The sequence below is a fragment of the Triticum urartu genome, chromosome 1A (genome assembly GCF_056163025.1).
Source record: "Triticum urartu cultivar PI428250 chromosome 1A, HENAU_Tu73, whole genome shotgun sequence".
NCBI lineage: Eukaryota > Viridiplantae > Streptophyta > Magnoliopsida > Poales > Poaceae > Triticum > Triticum urartu.
In genome coordinates this window covers 57392833-57411954 of record NC_141873.1, presented here as the reverse complement: position 1 = coordinate 57411954, position 19122 = coordinate 57392833, and the positions used below count along the sequence as shown (strand labels likewise).

Here is a 19122-nt window from a genome sequence, read left to right as displayed (position 1 = left end):
ATGTACAGACGCATGAGATGATTCACTTTTGCTTATTGAATGCATACTAATTTTAGTCCTATAAGATATTTTGAAATGTATATCTTGTGTTGCTCAATATCCAAGTGGCCGGTCATGTTTGTAGGTTACACCTCCGAGTGGCCTATGTTTTGCCGGAGTGTTGATTCATTTCCGTTCCGGCAAATTTCAGGCGCTCGATATGTCCTATTTTAGCAAAGGTCATGCCGGATTTTTCCGTGAATTTTGGCATGACTGGTGCCAGAATATGTAGGAAATATCGAGTGCCCCGGATTTCTGTGTTGAGTATCCTGGTAGTTGTCTTCGATAGATTTTCAATTAATGTTTTAACTATGAACATAGGAAATGTCTGATGACGAAAAGGATTTCGGTATTTGCAAATACTGCGAAGACGAGCGCGGCCTGTGCGACAGAATCTTCCTAGATGATGATAGGCGCTTCAACATCAAGCTGGACGAGAACTTCGAAGTGGATACAGTAAGTCACAATGACAAGTCTTTTTTCGTAATTAAGCATGACATCTGCTTCAACTTATATTTTTTACATTGTACTAGCGTATCCCCTGCCATGCAAGAGTTTTTGTATTGGATAAGATAGGTTTCAGTCATACTATGGAGGTAAAGAAAGTTTACTTGAAGACCGAGCATGGTTATATTTTCCATGCAAAATTATACAATTCAGATGACTACACCTATTTTGGATGCAAAACATGGCGAGCACTATGCAAGACTTATGCATTTGAGCCTGATATGGTTATCACCTTTGATATTCGTCCGGAAGATGATATTGAAGGTAATACCGACATCTGGGTCGATGTGCAGACGCCTCCAGTTATACCATTATGTAAGTTTCTCCACCATATTTATGTCTGATATTGTTTATTCAAAAATAGTTGACAACTAATTTGTATTGTCAGCTTATTTCGGTGCAAGCAAACATGTCCAGGGCTTGGTAGACATGACCTACTACTGTCCCGAGGCTGAACTCAACTGCGAGGAGCTAAGTCATTATGTTTCATGGCTTGAGGATCTTGATACTGTCAAGACAAATTTTCTTCCTGCATTTAGAAATGTTGGTACTGAAAACATGCGACCAATAGTGTTCGTAATGAACTACGGTCACATCTATTTAGGAAGGATGGTAAGATTTTTACTATTTGTCCTCAGTGCATCTTTTCCATACATTATTTTTGAAGCTAAACTTCATTGCTAAGTATGTTACCATACGATGTTCTTCAACAGGGACTCCCGATGAATGTTGTGCCTTATGGGATCGAGACTAAAGGTACCATGAGTATTATTATCTTACGGCCAAGATATCCTACAGATTACTTTAGTGCATTCAAGATTAGCGACGGATGCTTAATAGTGCAAGACTGGACCAAATATGTGATGGGGGAGCGCAGAGAAGTACTAGGGGGCAGCAAACAGATGCGCTGCCCACGATTAGGAGACAGGTTCATCTGCATGCTCCAACTTGATCAAGGAGGAGAGCTACACATTTTTTATGTTATTTTACCTAAGAGAGAGCAGCAGGAGTGATTAGCTAGCTAGAAATGATTTTGAGGATGATGATGTGCTACACTATTACTATGATGATAAAATAGCTAGTGTTGGTGGTAATGACTATGATGATTATTATTAGCTAGTGTTAGTGGTGATTAAATAAATATTGTTGGTGGTAATGACTATGATGATGATTAAATAGCTTGTGCTGGCGGATTAGATTCAAGTGGAGGCAACATGTGGTGCACATCGAAAGTACTACTAGTCCAAACTAGATCAAGTTTTGATTAGTAGTATACTTTTGACATGCACCACATATTGCCTCCACTTGAACCTAATCCACCTTCATTTGACACACTGTTATGGACATAATGATGTAAACCTCATAACTGGTATTGTACCAATATTTGTCCTATGGCGCATAAATACACTAAAAATAAAAAAAGAATACTAGTAGCGATGGCGAGAAAACACGCTGCCAGTAGTTACATTAGCAGTAGCGCGGGAGTGAACAAACGCTGCAGCTATTTGCCCTAGCAGTAGCGCGTGCGGGCACGCGTTACTGCTAAGCAATGGTTGTAGAGCCTTATTAGTAGCGCGCCTACCCACGCTACTAGTGAGCACAAAACCCGCGCTGCTGCTAGCCTTTTCCCTAGTAGTGATGTTGCATGCTAGTATCATCAGATTTATATGTTCATGCCATGCTCCTATTGTTCTAGCAGTATTATGTTCATGTTGTTCATGCCATGTTATCCTGATGATCTCATGATAATTCCTGCTTAACCTGTAATTGCCATGCTATTGTTTGTCTTGAATGCTTCTGGTTATTGTGAGCTTGCAAGTACATTCAATGTACTGACCTGGCATGTCATGCCAGTTTGTAGTTCGTGCCTGGATTGCTTGCTTGTTTGGTGTTGTTCCTGTGTTCACGAGCTAGGATAAACGTTTCAGCCAGAGTCCCTACGGATTGGAGTCCATCATCATTGTTCGTTGTTCCGCTGCCAGTAGTTGTTCCGCTGCCTTGAGTTGTTATGCTGCTTGTATAGAGCAAGCGTGGTTGGCGTAGTGTCGTCGTGCCGATGTTATTCATCGTAATATCGGAACCCTTGTATTCCTATTTGTGTTATAATACAGAGCTGGTTTGTTCTATACTAAGCAGTGCCGTATTCCAGAAGACTTCACCTCGATCTCTGGGCTAGAATATGGGGCGTTCCAGTTTTCTCTGAGACGGGGTGCCACAGGCTTGGTATCAGAGCAGGTCTGGCTATAGAGCGTCCTAGTTCACTGGAAAGTTAGAAAACGGTAGTATAGGGTCTGGTTGTTGCCCTTGCTTGCTGCATTTGGTTGTTGCATTTGTTTGCTGCATATAGTCTTATTTTGGTTACGTTAACCCCTGTTTCATGCGTAGATGGCGGTCAACTTCCATGAGTTTAGTGCCCTTCCCATAGCTCCCGGTGCTGTTTCGATTGAGTTCAGTCCCACTCCTGCACCTCTCAGCTTTGTCGCCCTCCTTGGCGACATGTGGCGTAGCATTTATCCACGCGGAGATCCACCCCATTATCAAGAATTCCAGTTTTCTGCTGGAGGAAGAATTCGGGAATATGTTGCTCATGTTCATCTATCAGCCCCGATTCCTCCCGGTAAGTGCACCGACAGTTTCCACGGTGGTTACGGTGCTACTCCCGAGCGTGCCATTCAGCTTGCCGCAATGGCAGGAATCACCAGTCTTCGTCATCAAGAGAGCATGGTGCAAGAGAACCGTGCTTATCAATATTATCCCACCATCGTCGAGAATCCTAGGCGGATCCAATTTCCCTCCGTCAACCCTCAAGATGACCCGGCTATCCTCGCCATGTCTCATTACATGATGGCCGAGTGTCTTCTTATTTCTGAGTTAGTCCGAGACGCCATTCGAGCCAGGAGATTGCTTGGTGTCGCTTTACCTCAGTCTCCGCCAGCTTCTCCAACCCCTCCGCCTCGTCCATCCAGAGCTTCGGAGTCAGCAGTTCCACTTGCTACTCCCTTAGCATCCTCATCGGTTCACGAGCGTTTCCTCAATTGTAGGGTGTAGTCCTTCGTGTAGCGCTTGTGCATCCTCTGTAGTATCATGCTTGTGGGTGCCTGTGTGGAGCAGCTTTGTAGCTTGGTTGTTGTATGCTTTGTTGCAATAAATCGTTTTCTCGTGCTTCTTTGCTTTGAATCCTTGGGGTTACCTGTCACATCCCTAGTTCTGGTATGATCCTAGACTAGCTAGTCATTTGTGCATCATGTTTAAATTCCATTTAAATTTGAAATGGGGATTTGTGAAACCCTCAGAAATCATTTCTAGAAATGACCCAGATAAAAAGTGATCCAAAAAGGACCAAGAAAATGTTCATGTTGCTCTCTGAAAATATTGGTCAGAGGTAAAATTCAAACCAATAATTTTGGGAGCCCCTAAATATTTATTTTGGCCTTTTGGAATTAATACAATAATTATTTACCTTGGATATATATATGTGATATATTTTATATATGTCCAAAAATTCTGGTTTTTGCTGAGGGGCTTTGGAATAATCCAACTAGTCCCTACAAGAATTATCAGAAGCAACAAAAATGATTTAGTGTCTAAAACTAAATCAAACAAATTACAGAAAATGCAAAATAGAAGAAAAAGAGAGGGGAAAACACTTACCTGGCCTCCCTGTAGCCTGGCCCAGCTAATCTCGGCCCAGCCCACCAGCCCAACCGCCAGGAGCTTCTTCAAGCTCCTGCCAGTAGGAGCTGCTACATGCCCGCCTCACAGCCGACCGCGGCCATGTCTCCCCGCCACCTCCTGCTTCCTTCGCCGTCCTTGACCGGGCGCAAGGAGACACCCGAGCCCCCCTGGTCCTTCCCCTCTCTCGCAGCTCACTCTCCCTTCCCCTGCTCTCTCTCTCTCTCTCTGTAGCACGCCCGAACGGGTCCGTCGCCGCCATTCGCTGCCACCGTGACCACCGTGGTCTTCTCGCCCCTTCCCCGTGTCCAAAAGCTCTGTGACGACGCACAGCTCCTCCACGCGAAAGATCCCGAACCCAGGAGCACCGTGGTGACGCCTTTGAGCTTGTCTTCCACCTCGGGCGCCGCCGATCACCGCCGGCGATTCGCGACGTCTGGCGCACCCCCGAGCCCGCTGACCTTCTCTTCCGACCCCCAGTGAGCCCCGCCGTCTTTCCCTTCTCTTCTTGCTGCCGAACGCGTCCCCTAACCATGCTCTTCACCGGAGCCGAAAGCTTCCGCCCGCCGGCCATGTCACTGTCATCGCCGCAGCCGCTCAGGCTCAAAGCCGAGCGCGTCACCGTGCTCAACATAGCTCCACGGGCCTAGATCAACCAACCGTTGGTCCTGCCGTGCACCATAGCGACGTTTGCAAGATCGCCCGAACTCCGGCCACCGCCGCGAGCTTGCCTTCGGCGAGCTCGGGCCACCTCAGCCCCTGCCATTTGCACAAATGGACGCGGGCGAGTCCCAGCTCCACGTAGATGCCCTCCGCCGGCCATTTGGTCGCCGGAGGAGGAATCCCGAGCCCCTCCGCCGTCTCTGGCCTTGCCGGCGACGAGCGCCGGGTCAACTCCGGCGTGGGTTGACCCCCATAGCCCAGTTTGACCTCCCCCCTCTCTCTCACTGACTTGCGGGCCCCGCCCAACTAATTACCTTAGTTAGCACTAATTAACTAACTAGGTTAGCTGCTATGGTCACTGACTAGTGGGCCCTGCCCAGTTAGTTAGGACTAACTAACTTGGTTAGTTGACTGGGTCACTGACCAGTGGGACCCACTGGTCAGGTTTGACCTGTTCAGCCCCGTTGACTCGCTTATGTCATGCTGACGTAGAGCTGACGCAATAATTGATTTCTGGAATTAATTTAACTCGGGAAATTCCAGAATATTGTCTAAACTTCAAAAAATTCATAATAATTCAACCGTAGCTCAGAATGAAATAAATTATATATGAAAAATTATCAGAAAAATGCAAGGAATCCATTTATGCCAGTTACATGCATGAAAAACCAACTTATACATGCTGTATAAGTGAAAACATAATATGGGCATTTTAAATGCTTCATTTTGAATTGCATTTGAATTTTTGATTCAAATGGGCTTCAACCAACTTGGTAGCATCTTGCATTAGCCCAAACACTAGCATTTGCACATGTCATGTTCATGCATCATTTTGTTGCATTTGTTTGTGTGTTGATCGCCGGCACCGTTTCTTCTCGATAGGTTCCACTCCGGAAGGTGTTCCCGAGTACCTGTCAGAGGAGTCGTACCCCTTCGTCGTTCTATCAGGCAAGCAAACCCCATTGAGCATCTCGGTAAATCCCACTCTCTCGCTCTTGCTCCTTATACTGCATTAGGATAACAACGATTCAACTGCTACTTTTCTGCTGTGGTAGTTGAACCCATTCCTCTACATGACCTGTCATTGCCACAGTAAATAGTTGAAACCCACTAGCATGAGTAGGAGTTGCTTGAGCCTTGATGTGCCTACTCATCCATGCTTGTTTTCTTTATGCCAGCTATGCTTAGAGTTGTGTCAGGTCTTATTCATCGGGAATGAATCGGAGTGGTGAACATGTCCTACCGATAAAAGGCTAAGAGTGTGAACACGTTTTGGTAAAGGTAGTGATGAGAGGCCATGTAGGAGTACATGGTGGGTTGTTTCATTGGAACCATCCCTAAGCACTGAGTTCTGTGTATGTTATCCAAGTCCAGTTACTACCACACATTGGGTTCCGGTTATCCGGCCCCTCTCGGCTTATTAATCCACTTGATCTCTGTCCAGGAGTTGCAACTAGTTTCTTACGTTTGTAGATAGTGCTAGGTGTCCGACGGGACGAGCTTGGGACAGACTAGGCACCGTGGCACGGTGTACCAAGTGGCACCCGGATGGTGGGCTTGGGAACCCCGCACACATCGTTTGGGGCCGTGAGCGACACCCCGGCCGGATCTCCTTGCGGATGGAACCTGAATAGGCGATAAACCTAGATGAGGGACTCATGTGGTTAGTCAGGTCGTGGCCGACACCCTCGCCCGGCTTCCGCTTGAAGGTTGCTGAGGTACATGACGTGTACAGGGCTATAAGTGGCGAGAGCGTGTGTGAAGAAGTACACCCCTGCAGGTTTAACATTATCTATTCAAATAGCCGTTTTCCTCGGATATGGAAACTTGGAGCACTTATGTAGTACATAGACAACTTGAAGTGGATACTCTAAAATACGCAAGATAAGCGTGAGTGCTATGGATGGCCTTCTCGTAGGGAGACGGGAACAGATCCATAGTGGAGTATTGATATGGTGAATATGTGGAATCGTGTGCGTCTTCTCACCTCAAAGAAGTTTCTGATACTCGTAGTATAGGTTAGCCACTGAGTCAAAGCTGGCTTGCTGCTGTTAAAACCCCACCACCCCCTTTGTTGATAATGTTGCATATGTAGATAGTTCTGATGTAAGACTTGGTGAGTACCTTTGTACTCACGTTTGCTTATTTATGTTTTGCAGTTCGTTACGCTAGTGACTTCGACGAGTAGCTTGTATCCCAGCTATGATCTTGTACCCTTGGGAGGGTCGTGTTTAGTCAGGCTTCTTAGTCTTTTCCTTTTGTAGTTGTCTATACTCAGACATGTAATGCTTCCGTTGCTTGTATGCTCTAAATGATGGGTCATGAGACCCCTGTTTGTATTGAATGTTATGTGGCTCTTCTGGGCCTTTGTCTATATGAGTTTGAGTTATGTTGTGATGCCATGTTGTACAGCACATACTTGCATGTTATGCGTACGTGTAACGTGTAATGCTATGTGTGGGATCCGACAACCTAGTTGTTTATCCCTGGTAGCCTCTCTTGTGGGGAAATGTAGTCTTGTGCTTCCATGAGCCATACTAGTCTGCTACAGCCCGGCTCACCGGAGTCCTGCTAGCCCAGCACTACTGCTCCGGAACACTTGACTGGCCGGCATGTGATTCACTTCGTTCCTGTGTCTGTCCCTTCGGGGAAATGTCATGCGGTGACATCCGGAGTCCTGCCTAGCCTGCTACAGCCCGGGTTCCCGGAGTCCTGTTAGCACAGTGCTACAGCCCGAATTCATATGCTGTTGACCGACATGCTCGAGGTTGGTTCATGTATGCCTGTCCCTGTAAGTTAGTGCCACTTTGGGTTCACGACTAGTCATGTCAGCCCAGGTTCTCTGTCATATGGATGCTAGCGACACTGTCATATACGTGAGCCAAAAGGCGCAAACGTCTCGGGCCAGGTAAGGTGGCACCCGTGGGAATACCGTGCGTGAGGCCGCAAAGTGATATGAAGTGTTACACGCTAGATCGGTGTGACTTAGGATCGGGGTCCCGACAGCGTTGGTATCAGAGCCTGACTGACTGTAGGATTACCAAGCCAAACTGGTCGAAGTTGAGTCTAGAAATGCTTTAGTTATATAAGGGAATTGATTGTGGAAGGGAACGTAAGGCTCTTTTTACTCCTTTACCTCATGTCATTCTTTTTGAGTCAGCCTCTTCTTTTCTACGAGGGTTAAGGCCTAGGCTTATCCTCTATCTCTCAGGATGACGTGTTACTAAACCATAAAGTCATAGGATTGTTGGGTTGTGTCTCCGTACAGTTCTACTACTTCCGTGTGTCCTCAGTTTGACCCAGAACCTTGATATTATGATGTTGATTGATTATGCTATTCCTTTGATGAATGTCTCAAAATCCCTTTTGAGCATTTACAGCCGTTATGCTGCCAAAATTGTCCTAGAATTTCAAGAGTTTCCAATGCTTTTGCATTACATTCCGCATCCTTATGTCGATGCTAATTCCATCCTTGTTTTCCTTGGTTTCTGTGCCAGGATGTCGTCTGCTAACCGAGGTTCAGTTGCTCATAGCAAGAACCACGGAGATGGTAGGGACGAGGATCCTCCTGACCAGCCTTTGATGGCAGAGATCTTGTTAGCATCCGAGAGGAACAAGCGTGAGACTAATCGCTTGCTGGCACAGATTAAGCAGAACACCGCACATCAGGGTAAGAAGTTGGTTTCCATCACTGACTTCATTGGTCTGAAACCACCCACCTTCCATCATTCCATTGAGCCACTCGATGCAGATGACTGGCTCCGAAGCATCACTCACAAGTTGCATTCTGTGAACGTAGCTGAAGGTGACAAGGTCACCTATGCTACCTATCACCTGGAAGGTCCTGCTAGTATTTGGTGGCAGAGCTATGAGGCTATGCTACCAGCTGGCCAGATTCCTATCTGGAAGGATTTCACCGAGGCTTTTTGTGAGAACCACATTCCTCAGGCTCTCATTGACCGCAAGAGGGAAGAGTTCTGTAGTTTTACCCAAGGTAAGCTGCCTGTTGATGCTTACAGTAGAGAGTTTGTAAGCCTCGCCCGCTATGCTACAGAAGAAGTGTCCACGGAAGCTAAGAAGCAGGCTAGGTTCCGGAAGGGTCTCAACCCTAAGTTGCGTCGTGATCTCCACCTGCATCATTGTGATACTTTCCAGGCTCTTGTGAACAAGGCCATTAATGCAGAGACAGCTCAGCTCACTTACGAGGAGTCACGTAAGCACAACCATGATCTGGGTTCTTCCTCCCGCTCTGGCTCTCAGAAGTGACGGATTTGGATTCTGAACTCAGCTCTTCCACCTGGATATGCACCGAGGCCATCCGATGTGGCGCCTCACCCAACTCAGCAACGTGCTCCACTCAGGCCTATTAGTGGACCACTTGCCAATGTAGGTCCACGTCCTACCTCAGGAACTTGCTTCACCTGCAGAGAACCAGGACACTACGCATGTGACTGCCCTCAGTCCAGTTATACTCCACCCCAGTCTGAGAGGTCTGTTGGCCGTGAAAAGCCATCAGGCAAGATGATCAGTACCAAGCCAGCCTCCATTGAACGAGCATGTGTGCACCATGTCTCAGCTACAGAAGCTCAAGATGATCCCAACGTCGTACTGGGTACGCTTCTTGTCAATTGTCACCCAACTTCAGTTCTGTTCGATACTGGAGCATTCCACTCCTTCATATCCGAAGGTTACGCTCGGTTGCACGACATGTCATTTTGTGATATGTCGACTCCACTAATAATCCAGACTCCTGGTTCCAAATGGCAAACCTCCAAGGTAAGCCATGGTAATGAAATCCTTGTTGACAGACTGGTATTCCTTGCTTCTTTGATATCTCTCAAGTCTTCAGATATTAACATCATCTTGGGTATGGACTGGATGATAGCTCATCATGCCAAGATCGATTGTTACACTAGATCTGTTCAACTTACACATCCATCTGGCAAAATAGTCACTGTCTCCACTAGAGTTGCAAGGCGTCAACTCTATTCTCTTAATGCCAGCCCTCTTCCAGACCTTGAAGATATTCCGGTAGTCTGTGACTTCCCGGATGTCTTTCCAGAAGAACTGCCAGGTGTCCCACCTGACAGAGATGTAGAGTTTGTCATAGAACTTATCCCAGGAACTGTTCCAATCTCTAGGAGACCATACAAGACGGCACCTTTGGAGTTAGCCGAGCTTAAGAAACAGCTTGATGAGTCCTTGCAAAAGGGTTTCATCCGTCCTAGTTCTTCTCCTTGGGATTGTCCTGTCCTCTTCGTCAAGAAGAAGGATGGTACGGATCGGATGGTTGTAGATTATCGCCCCATTAACGTGGTCACGATAAAGAACAAGTATCCGATCCCCAGGATCAACGACCTGTATGATCAGCTTGCTGGATCCTCAGTCTTTTCCAAGATGGATTTGAGGTTAGGCTATCACCAAATCAAAATCAGAAACGGGGACCCTAAAACGGCCTTTGTCACTCGTTATGGTCAATATGAGTACACCGTAATGTCTTTCGGCCTAACCAATGCTCCAGCTACTTTCTCCCGCTTGATGAACTCGATCTTTATGGAGTACTTAGATAAGTTCGTCATGGTTTATCTTGATGATATTCTTATTTACTCGAAGAATGAGGAAGAGCATGGCGAACATCTTAGACTCGTGTTAGAAAAACTCAGAGAGCACCGCCTTTATGCCAAGTTCTCCAAGTGTGAATTTTGTTTGCCAAAAGTGACCTATCTAGGCCACGTGATCTCTGGTAAGGGCATTGCTGTCAATCCCGAGAGAGTTAAAGCCATTCTCGATTGGACTCCACCCGAAACGGTTAAACAAGTTAGGAGTTTCCTTGGTCTAGCCAGTTATTGTCGCCGCTTCGTTGAAAACTTCTCCAAATTGGCCAAACCTCTCACGGAGCTTCTCAAAAAAGATAAAAGGTTTGAGTGGACCCCACAGTGTGAGCACAGTTTTCAGGAACTAAAAAGATGCCTGACTTCTGCGCCCATACTCGTGCCACCGGATTTCACTAAAGACTTTGTTATCTATTGCGACGCTTCGCGTCAAGGACTAGGTTGCGTTCTTATGCAGGATCGTCATGTGATTGCCTATGCATCTCGACAGTTGCATCGACATGAGGAAAATTATCCTACACATGATCTAGAGCTTGCAGCCGTAGTCTATGCACTTAAGACTTGGCAACATTACCTTCTTGGTAACCGTTGCAAAATCTACACTGACCATCAGAGTCTCAAGTATATCTTCACCCAACCGGATCTGAATCTCAGACAGAGACGTTGGTTGGAGTTGATCTCGGATTAAAACTTAGGAATCACCTACACCCCAGGCAAAGCCAACGTCATGGCTGATGCTTTAAGTCGTAAATCCTATTGCAACAACCTCATGTTGCAACAATGTCAACCACCCCTCCATGAGGAATTCTGTAAGCTTAACCTTCACATAGCTCCTCATGGTTCCCTTTCTACCTTGGTGGCGAAACCTACCCTTACGGATTAGATCATAGAGGCTCAGAAGCATGATACGGGAATCTCCCGGATCAAGAAAAATATTTCCAAGGGAGTTGCTAGCTGTTTCTCTATGGATGAACGAGGTGTTGTTTACTTTGGAAACCGTTTGGTGGTTCCAAATGTCAACAGATGCAGCAACTGATCCTTAAGGAGGCCCATGAATCTCCTCTCACGATTCATCCCGGTAGTACCAAGATGTATCAGGACCTACGCCAGAGGTTCTGGTGGACTAGGATGAAGAGAGAAATCGCTCAGTATATTGCCAACTGTGACGTTTTTCGTCGCGTTAAGGCAGAGCATCAAATACATGCTGGCACCCTTCAACCTTTAGCTATTCCCGAGTGGAAATGGGACAAAGTTGGTATGGACTTGATCACCGGCTTTCCCAGGACCAAGAAAGGAAATAATGCTATCTTCGTAGTCATTGACCATCTTTCCAAAGTGGCTCACTTCCTACCTGTTCGAGAGAGTATCACTGCTAGTCAGCTCGCTGACTTATATATCTCCCGAATAGTGTCACTCCATGGTGTTCCACTAGAGATCAATTCAGACCGTGGCAGTCTTTTCACCTCTCATTTCTGGGAAAGTTTCCAGAATGCCATGGGAACTCATCTTTCTTTCAGTACCGCTTTCCACCCTCAGTCAAGTGGTCAGGTGGAAAGGGTCAACCAAATTCTTGAAGACATGCTTCTAGCTTGCGTTATCTCATTCAGTATGGATTGGGAGAAATGTCTTCCCTTTGCCGAGTTTGCTTATAACAATAGCTACCAATCCAGTCTTAAGAAAGCACCCTTCGAGATTCTGTATGGACGAAGATGTCGAACACCTTTGAACTGGTCAGAAACCGGTGAAAGACAATACTTTGGACCAGATATGATCCAGGAGGCAGAAGAGCAAGTTCGCATCATTCGTGAGAATTTGAAAACAACCAATCTCATCAAAAGAGCCAGTATGACCGTCGTCATAAGGAAGTGGCTTATGAAGTTGGCGACAAGGCTTACCTTCGGGTTACTCCTTTGAAGGGTACCCATCGTTTTGGTATCAAGGGCAAGTTGGCTCCTCGTTACATTGGTCCTTTTCGCATTCTCGCTAAACGAGGAGAGGTTGCCTACCAGTTGGAACTACCCCCACATCTTTCTCGAGTTCATGATGTCTTCGACGTCTCTCAACTCAGGCGTTGCTTCTCGGATCCCATCCGCGGAGTGGACCACGAAATGCTTCATCTCCAAGATAACCTCACTTATCGAGAGTACCCCGTTCGCATTCTAGATCAAGCAGAGCGTGTCACTCGACGTCATAACATCAAGTTTCTCAAGGTTCAGTGGTCTCATCATGCCGAGAGAGAAGCTACTTGGGAGCGAGAAGATCGTCTTCGACTTGAGTACCCCGCTTTCTTTCCGCCAACTCCTGAATCTCGGGACGAGATTCTTCCGAGTGGGGGCGAGTTGTCACATCCCTAGTTCTGGTATGATCCTAGACTAGCTAGTCATTTGTGCATCATGTTTAAATTCCATTTAAATTTGAAATGGGGATTTGTGAAACCCTCAGAAATCATTTCTGGAAATGACCCAGATAAAAAGTGCTCCAAAAAGGACCAAGAAAATGTTCATGTTGCTCTCTGAAAATATTGGTCAGAGGTAAAATTCAAACCAATAATTTTGGGAGCCCCTAAATATTTATTTTGGCCTTTTGGAATTAATACAATAATTATTTACCTTGGATATATATATGTGATATATTTTATATATGTCCAAAAATTCTGGTTTTTGCTAAGGGGCTTTGGAATAATCCAACTAGTCCCTACAAGAATTATCAGAAGCAACAAAAATGATTTAGTGTCTAAAACTAAATCAAAAAAATTACAGAAAATGCAAAACAGAAGAAAAAGAGAGGGGAAAACACTTACCTGGCCTCCCTGTAGCCTGGCCCAGCTACTCTCGGCCCAGCCCACCAGCCCAACCGCCAGGAGCTTTTTCAAGCTCCTGCCAGTAGGAGCTGCTACATGCCCGCGTCACAGCCGACCGCGGCCACGTCTCCCTGCCACCTCCTGCTTCCTTCCCCATCCTTGACCGGGCGCATGGAGACGCCTGAGCCCCCTGGTCCTTCCCCTCTCTCGCAGCTCACTCTCCCTTCCCCTGCTCTCTCTCTGTAGCACGCCCGAACGGGTCCGTCGCCACCGTTCGCTGCCACCGTGACCACCGTGGTCTTCTCGCCCCTTCCCCGTGTCCAAAAGCTCCGTGACGACACACAGCTCCTCCACACGGAAGATCCCAAACCCAGGAGCACTGTGGTGACGCCTTCGAGCTCATCTTCCACCTCGGGCGCCGCCGATCACCACCGGCGATTCGCGATGTCTGGCGCACCCCCGAGCCCGCTGACCTTCTCTTCCGACCCCCAGTGAGCCCCGCCGTCTTTCCCTTCTCTTCTTGCTGCCGAATGCGTCCCCTAACCATGCTCTTCACCGGAGCCGAAAGCTTCCGCCCGCCGGCCATGTCACCGCCGTCGCCGCAGCCGCTCAGGCTCAAAACCGAGCGCGTCACCGTGCTCAATACAACTCCACGGGCCTAGAGCAACCAACCGTTGCTCCTGCCGTGCACCATAGCGACGTTTGCAAGATCGCCCGAACTCCGGCCACCGCTGCGAGCTTGCCTCCGGTGAGCTCGGGCCACCTCAGCCCCTGCCATTTGCACAAATGGATGCGGGCGAGTCCCAGCTCCACGTAGATGCCCTCCCCAGGCCATTTGGTCGCCGGAGGAGGAATCCCGAGCCCCTCCGCCGTCTCTGGCCTTGCCGGCGACGAGCGTCGGGTCAACTCCAGCGTGGGTTGACCCCCACAGCCCAGTTTGACCTCCCCCCTCTCTCTCACTGACTTGCGGGCCCCGCCCAACTAATTACCTTAGTTAGCACTAATTAACTAACTAGGTTAGCTGCTACGGTCACTGACTAGTGGGCCCTGCCCAGTTAGTTAGGACTAACTAACTTGGTTAGTTGACTGGGTCACTGACCAGTGGGACCCACTGGTCAGGTTTGACTTGTTCAGCCCCGTTGACTCGCTTATGTCATGCTGACGTAGAGCTGACGCAATAATTGATTTCTGGAATTAATTTAACTCGGGAAATTCCAGAATATTGCCTAAACTTCAAAAAATTCATAATAATTCAACCATAGCTCAGAATGAAATAAATTATATATGAAAAATTATCAGAAAAATGCAAGGAATCCATTTATGCCAGTTACATGCATGAAAAACCAACTTATACATGCTGTATAAGTGAAAACATAATATGGGCATTTTAAATGCTTCATTTTGAATTGCATTTGAATCTTTGATTCAAATGGGCTTCAACCAACTTGGTAGCATCTTGCATTAGCCCAAACACTAGCGTTTGCACATGTCATGTTCATGCATCATTCTGTTGCATTTGTTTGTGCGTTGATCGCCGGCACCGTTTCTTCTCGATAGGTTCCACTCCGGAAGGTGTTCCTGTCAGAGGAGCCGTACCCCTTCGTCGTTCTATCAGGCAAGCAAACCCCCTTGAGAATCTCGATAAATCCCACTCTCTCGCTCTTGCTCCTTATACTGCATTAGGACAACAACGATTCAACTGCTACTTTTCTGCTGCGGTAGTTGAACCCATTCCTCTGCATGACCTGTCATTGCCACAGTAAATAGTTGAAACCCACTAGCATGAGTAGGAGTTGCTTGAGCCTTGATGTGCCTACTCATCCATGCTTGTTTTCTTTATGCCAGCTATGCTTAAAGTTGTGTCAGGTCTGATTCATCAGGAATGAATCGGAGTGGTGAACATGTCCTACGGATAAAAGGCTAAGAGTGTGAACACGTTTTGGTAAAGGTAGCAATGAGAGGCCATGTAGGAGTACATGGTGGGTTGTTTCATTGGAACCGTCCCTAAGCACCGAGTTCTGTCTATGTTATCCAAGTACAGTTACTACCACACATTGGGTTCCGGTTATCCGGCCCCTCTCGGCTTATTAATCCACTTGATCTCTGTCCAGGAGTTTCAACTAGATTTTGGCGTTTGTAGGTAGTGCTACTTGTCTACCAGGTGGTGTCCGACGGGACGGGCTTGGGACAGACTAGGCACCGTAGCATGGTGTACCAAGTGGCACCCGGATGGTGGGCTTGGGAACCCTGCACACATCGTTTGGGGCCGTGAGCGACACCCGCTGGATCTCCTTGCGGATGGAACCCGAATAGGCGATAAACCTGGATGAGAGACTCGTGTGGTTAGTCAGGTCGTGGCCGACACCCTCGCCCGGCTTCCGCTTGAAGGTTGCCGAGGTACATGACGTGTAAAGGGCTATAAGTGGCGAGAGCGTGTGTGAAGAAGTACACCCCTGAAGGGTTAACATTATCTATTCGAATAGTCGTTTTCCTCGAATATGGAAACTTGGAGGACTTATGTAGTACATAGACAACTTGAAGTGGATCCTCTAAAATACGCAAGATAAGCGTGAGTGCTATGGATGTGTAACGCCCCGAGACCGGTGTGCCAGGTGTCCTCCAGTTATTCGCTATTGTTGCCATGTCATTGCTTGCGTGTCATGCATTGCATATCATGTCATCATGTGCATTTCATTTGCATACGTGTTCGTCTCATGCATCCGAGCATTTTCCCCGTTGTCCGTTTTGCATTCCGGCGCTCCGTTCTCCTCCGGTGGTCCTTTCTACCTTTCTTTCATGTGTGGGGGTTAAACATGTCCGGATTGGACCGAGACTTGCCAAGTGGCCTGTGTTTACTACCGGTAGACCGCCTGTCAAGTTTCGTACCATTTGGACTTCGTTTGATACTCCAACGGTTAACCGATGGACCGAGAAGGCCTCATGAGTGTTGCAGCCCAAAACCATTCCAATTTGGCCCAAAACCCACCTAAACCTGTTCCATCATCTAGAGCATTCGATCACGATCGCGTGGCCGAAAACCGCACCTCATTTGGACTCTCCTAGCTCCCTCTACCTATAAATATGTGCTCCCCTCCCGAAATACGCGGTTGAACCCTAAAAATTCCTCCCCTCGCGCCGCCGGACGCGTCCTCACTGCGCCGGACATGTCCGCCGCGCCGCCGCCACGTCGCCTCGGCCAATAGCGAGCCGCCACGTCAGCCGGCCGCCGCGCCCAGCCACTCCCAGACCGCCACCTCAGCGCCGCGCCGCCCCACTTCGCCGCGGGCCTGCCCGGCCCATCCGGTCGCCGCCCCGCGCCGGGTCGTCCCCGTCGCCTCGGGAGCTCGCCGCCGCCTCCAACCTCGCCGCCTCGCTGACCGGCAACCGCCGCCGCCGCGCCAGCTTGCCGGCGCCCGCTCGCCGCCCGGCCGTTGCTCCGCCTCCACCGCTCCTTCCCGCCGGCGCCGCCCTTCGCCGGCGCGGCCCCGCCGCCACCACCGAGGCTCCCTGCCGCCAAGCCGCCGGAGCTCCACCGCGCCTCGCCGGAGCTCCACCCCTCGCCGGAGACCGCGCCGACCTCGCCGGCGTCTCCCTCCGCTCTGGTCAGATCCGGTCCGGGGAGTGGGATGAGATCCACCACTCCCCCGATCCAAACGTCTTCGTCCCGATCCGGACCACCCCGTCCCGGATCTCCTCGTCCGCCCGTTGACTTTTCCCGGAGAGGTCTATATTTCATTAAGTCCCCGAGATTTCCATGTTTCAAATGCCCATGTTCATCATGTCGTAACTTTACATCCGTGGATCCGTTTTGGGCGTATAGCATATCAAAATGTTCGTCTTAGAGAGTACATCATTTCATCTCATTGAATCATTTTCATTTGAGCTCATCTTGATGCCCGAAATGCTGTTGGAAGAGTGCTATTTGAGTTAATTGTCAGATCTACTGCTCCAAATAGCTATTTGTCATTTTCGTCATGATTATTCTGTGCATGATATGCCCCCGATCTCTACATGTGTTTTGTTATATGCTTTGTCATCTTTCCAGAGGTGCAATCCATGTATTTTTGTGATGTGTGTGGTGACTAGCACAAGCTTGCAAAGTGGTGCATTTGTTAATGCTGATTTCAGGGACTTAGCAATTCCACTAAGTCCTTGATCTGTTTATATCAATATGCCATATGTTCATGTTGTTTCCTAGTGATCCGTGCCTCTTTTGAGGATGATCAGTAAGGATGTTTTGTTAATCTTGTAGTGCTCTATCCATCCATATCTTTGTTTGCAATTATGGAGCACCCTAGCTTGAGTCAATCGAGCTCTACTTTTGCTGTTTCGTGTATCTGGGCAGATTGTCTACTTGTTAGCGATTTTGCCGAGGATGTTGTAGTTGATCCGTGCATGCTATGTTATTGTTCTTGCCATGTCTAGCTTGTATAATGTGTATTCTTGATGGGTGTATGCTTAGATTTTCATGCCTTGCTCTATAGTGAGTGCATCGAGCTCATAAACATGCCTACTTGATATCTGATTTGCATGCTCCAGTTTTTCACTAAGTCTGAGCTCTGATTATGTTTTTGCCATGTTCACATGCTTGCAATTGTATTTTCTGATCCCTTTTGGCTCAAGGTCACTAAGGGACTTTTGTTAAGATCTTTGAGTAGCTCCATGCCATGCTTTAATTTGCCATGTTCAGTTCCTTTAGCATATAGTTTTCTTGCTCCAAAGTGTGCTACCTGATCTGAAATTCCAGACAAGTGTTAATTTCACTAAGTCTGAAATCTGTTTACCAAATGCACTTTTGTCATGCTTGTTTGAACCTGTTAATGGATGATTTGGCCGTAGCTCAGTGTTCATCTTTTGTTAAGCATCATGAATGGATCCCTGCCATGTATTTTGCTTTTATGTTTGGGTGCTGTAGCATGTTCATCTTGCTGCATTTAGATGGCTACTTGCTGTATACCGCAGACCGTTGTCATATTTGAATTGCTTGCCATTTCCAAACCGTGCATCCGATTCCGGCGATATTTATATCGATTTAAACCGAAATCACCTCACCTTTCCAGTGGCACTCTTGGATTTCCAAGTCGAGGCCAGGTTCAATCATTCCTTGGCAAATCATGCATATGCATCGCATACCGCATTCCGCATATCATACCATGTTCATGTGTGGGTTGTTTACTATGTTGTGTGCTTCTTTCCGGTGTTTGCTTCTTCGGGTTGGATCCAGTAACGTCGCGATTGTGAGGACCCGTTCGTCTACGTCCGTTTGTCTTCTTCATGGACTCGTTCTTCTTCCTTGCGGGATTTCAGGAAAGATGATCATACCCTCGAAATCACTTCTATCTTTGCTTGCTAGTTGCTCGCTCTTTTGCTATGCCCATGCTGCGATACCTACCACTTGCTTATCATGCCTCCTATATTGTTGAACCAAGCCTCTAACCCACCTTGTCCTAGCAAACCGTTGTTTGGCTATGTTACCGCTTTGCTCAGCCCCTCTTATAGCGTTGTTAGTTGCAGGTGAAGATTGAAGTTTGTTCCTTGTTGGAACATGGAGATGTTGTTCCTTGATGGAACATGGAGATGTTACTCCTTGTTGGAACATGTTTACTTGTTGGGATATCACAATATATCTTACTTAATTCATGCATCTATATACTTGGTAAAGGGTGGAAGGCTCGGCCTCATGCCTGGTGTTTTGTTCCACTCTTGCCGCCCTAGTTTCCGTCATATCGGTGTTATGTTCCCGGATTTTGCGTTCCTTACGCAGTTGGATTATAATGGGAACCCCTTGACAGTTCGCCTTGAGTAAAACTCTTCCAGCAATGCCCAACA

At 47.6% G+C, this 19122-nt stretch overlaps 1 protein-coding gene across 1 annotated transcript; it reads left to right on the top strand.

The window, feature by feature from the left end:
* Window positions 1-13: 13 nt before the first annotated feature.
* Window positions 14-1631, top strand: LOC147989987 (uncharacterized). The gene is made up of 4 exons (XM_087546732.1): window positions 14-495; window positions 573-861; window positions 935-1158; window positions 1260-1631. Exons 1-4 carry the CDS (start codon window positions 364-366, stop codon window positions 1557-1559), a joined length of 945 nt encoding a protein of 314 aa, XP_087402858.1. The 5' UTR covers window positions 14-363; the 3' UTR covers window positions 1560-1631.
* Window positions 1632-19122: the final 17491 nt, after the last annotated feature.

Coding starts and splice junctions, on each gene's coding strand:
- LOC147989987 (XM_087546732.1), top strand. CDS start 364: ATGTCTGATGACGAAAAGGATTTCGGTATTTGCAAATACTGCGAAGAC. Junction 862..934: donor GCCTCCAGTTATACCATTAT/GTAAGTTTCTCC, acceptor TTGTATTGTCAG/CTTATTTCGGTGCAAGCAAA. Junction 1,159..1,259: donor ACATCTATTTAGGAAGGATG/GTAAGATTTTTA, acceptor GTTCTTCAACAG/GGACTCCCGATGAATGTTGT.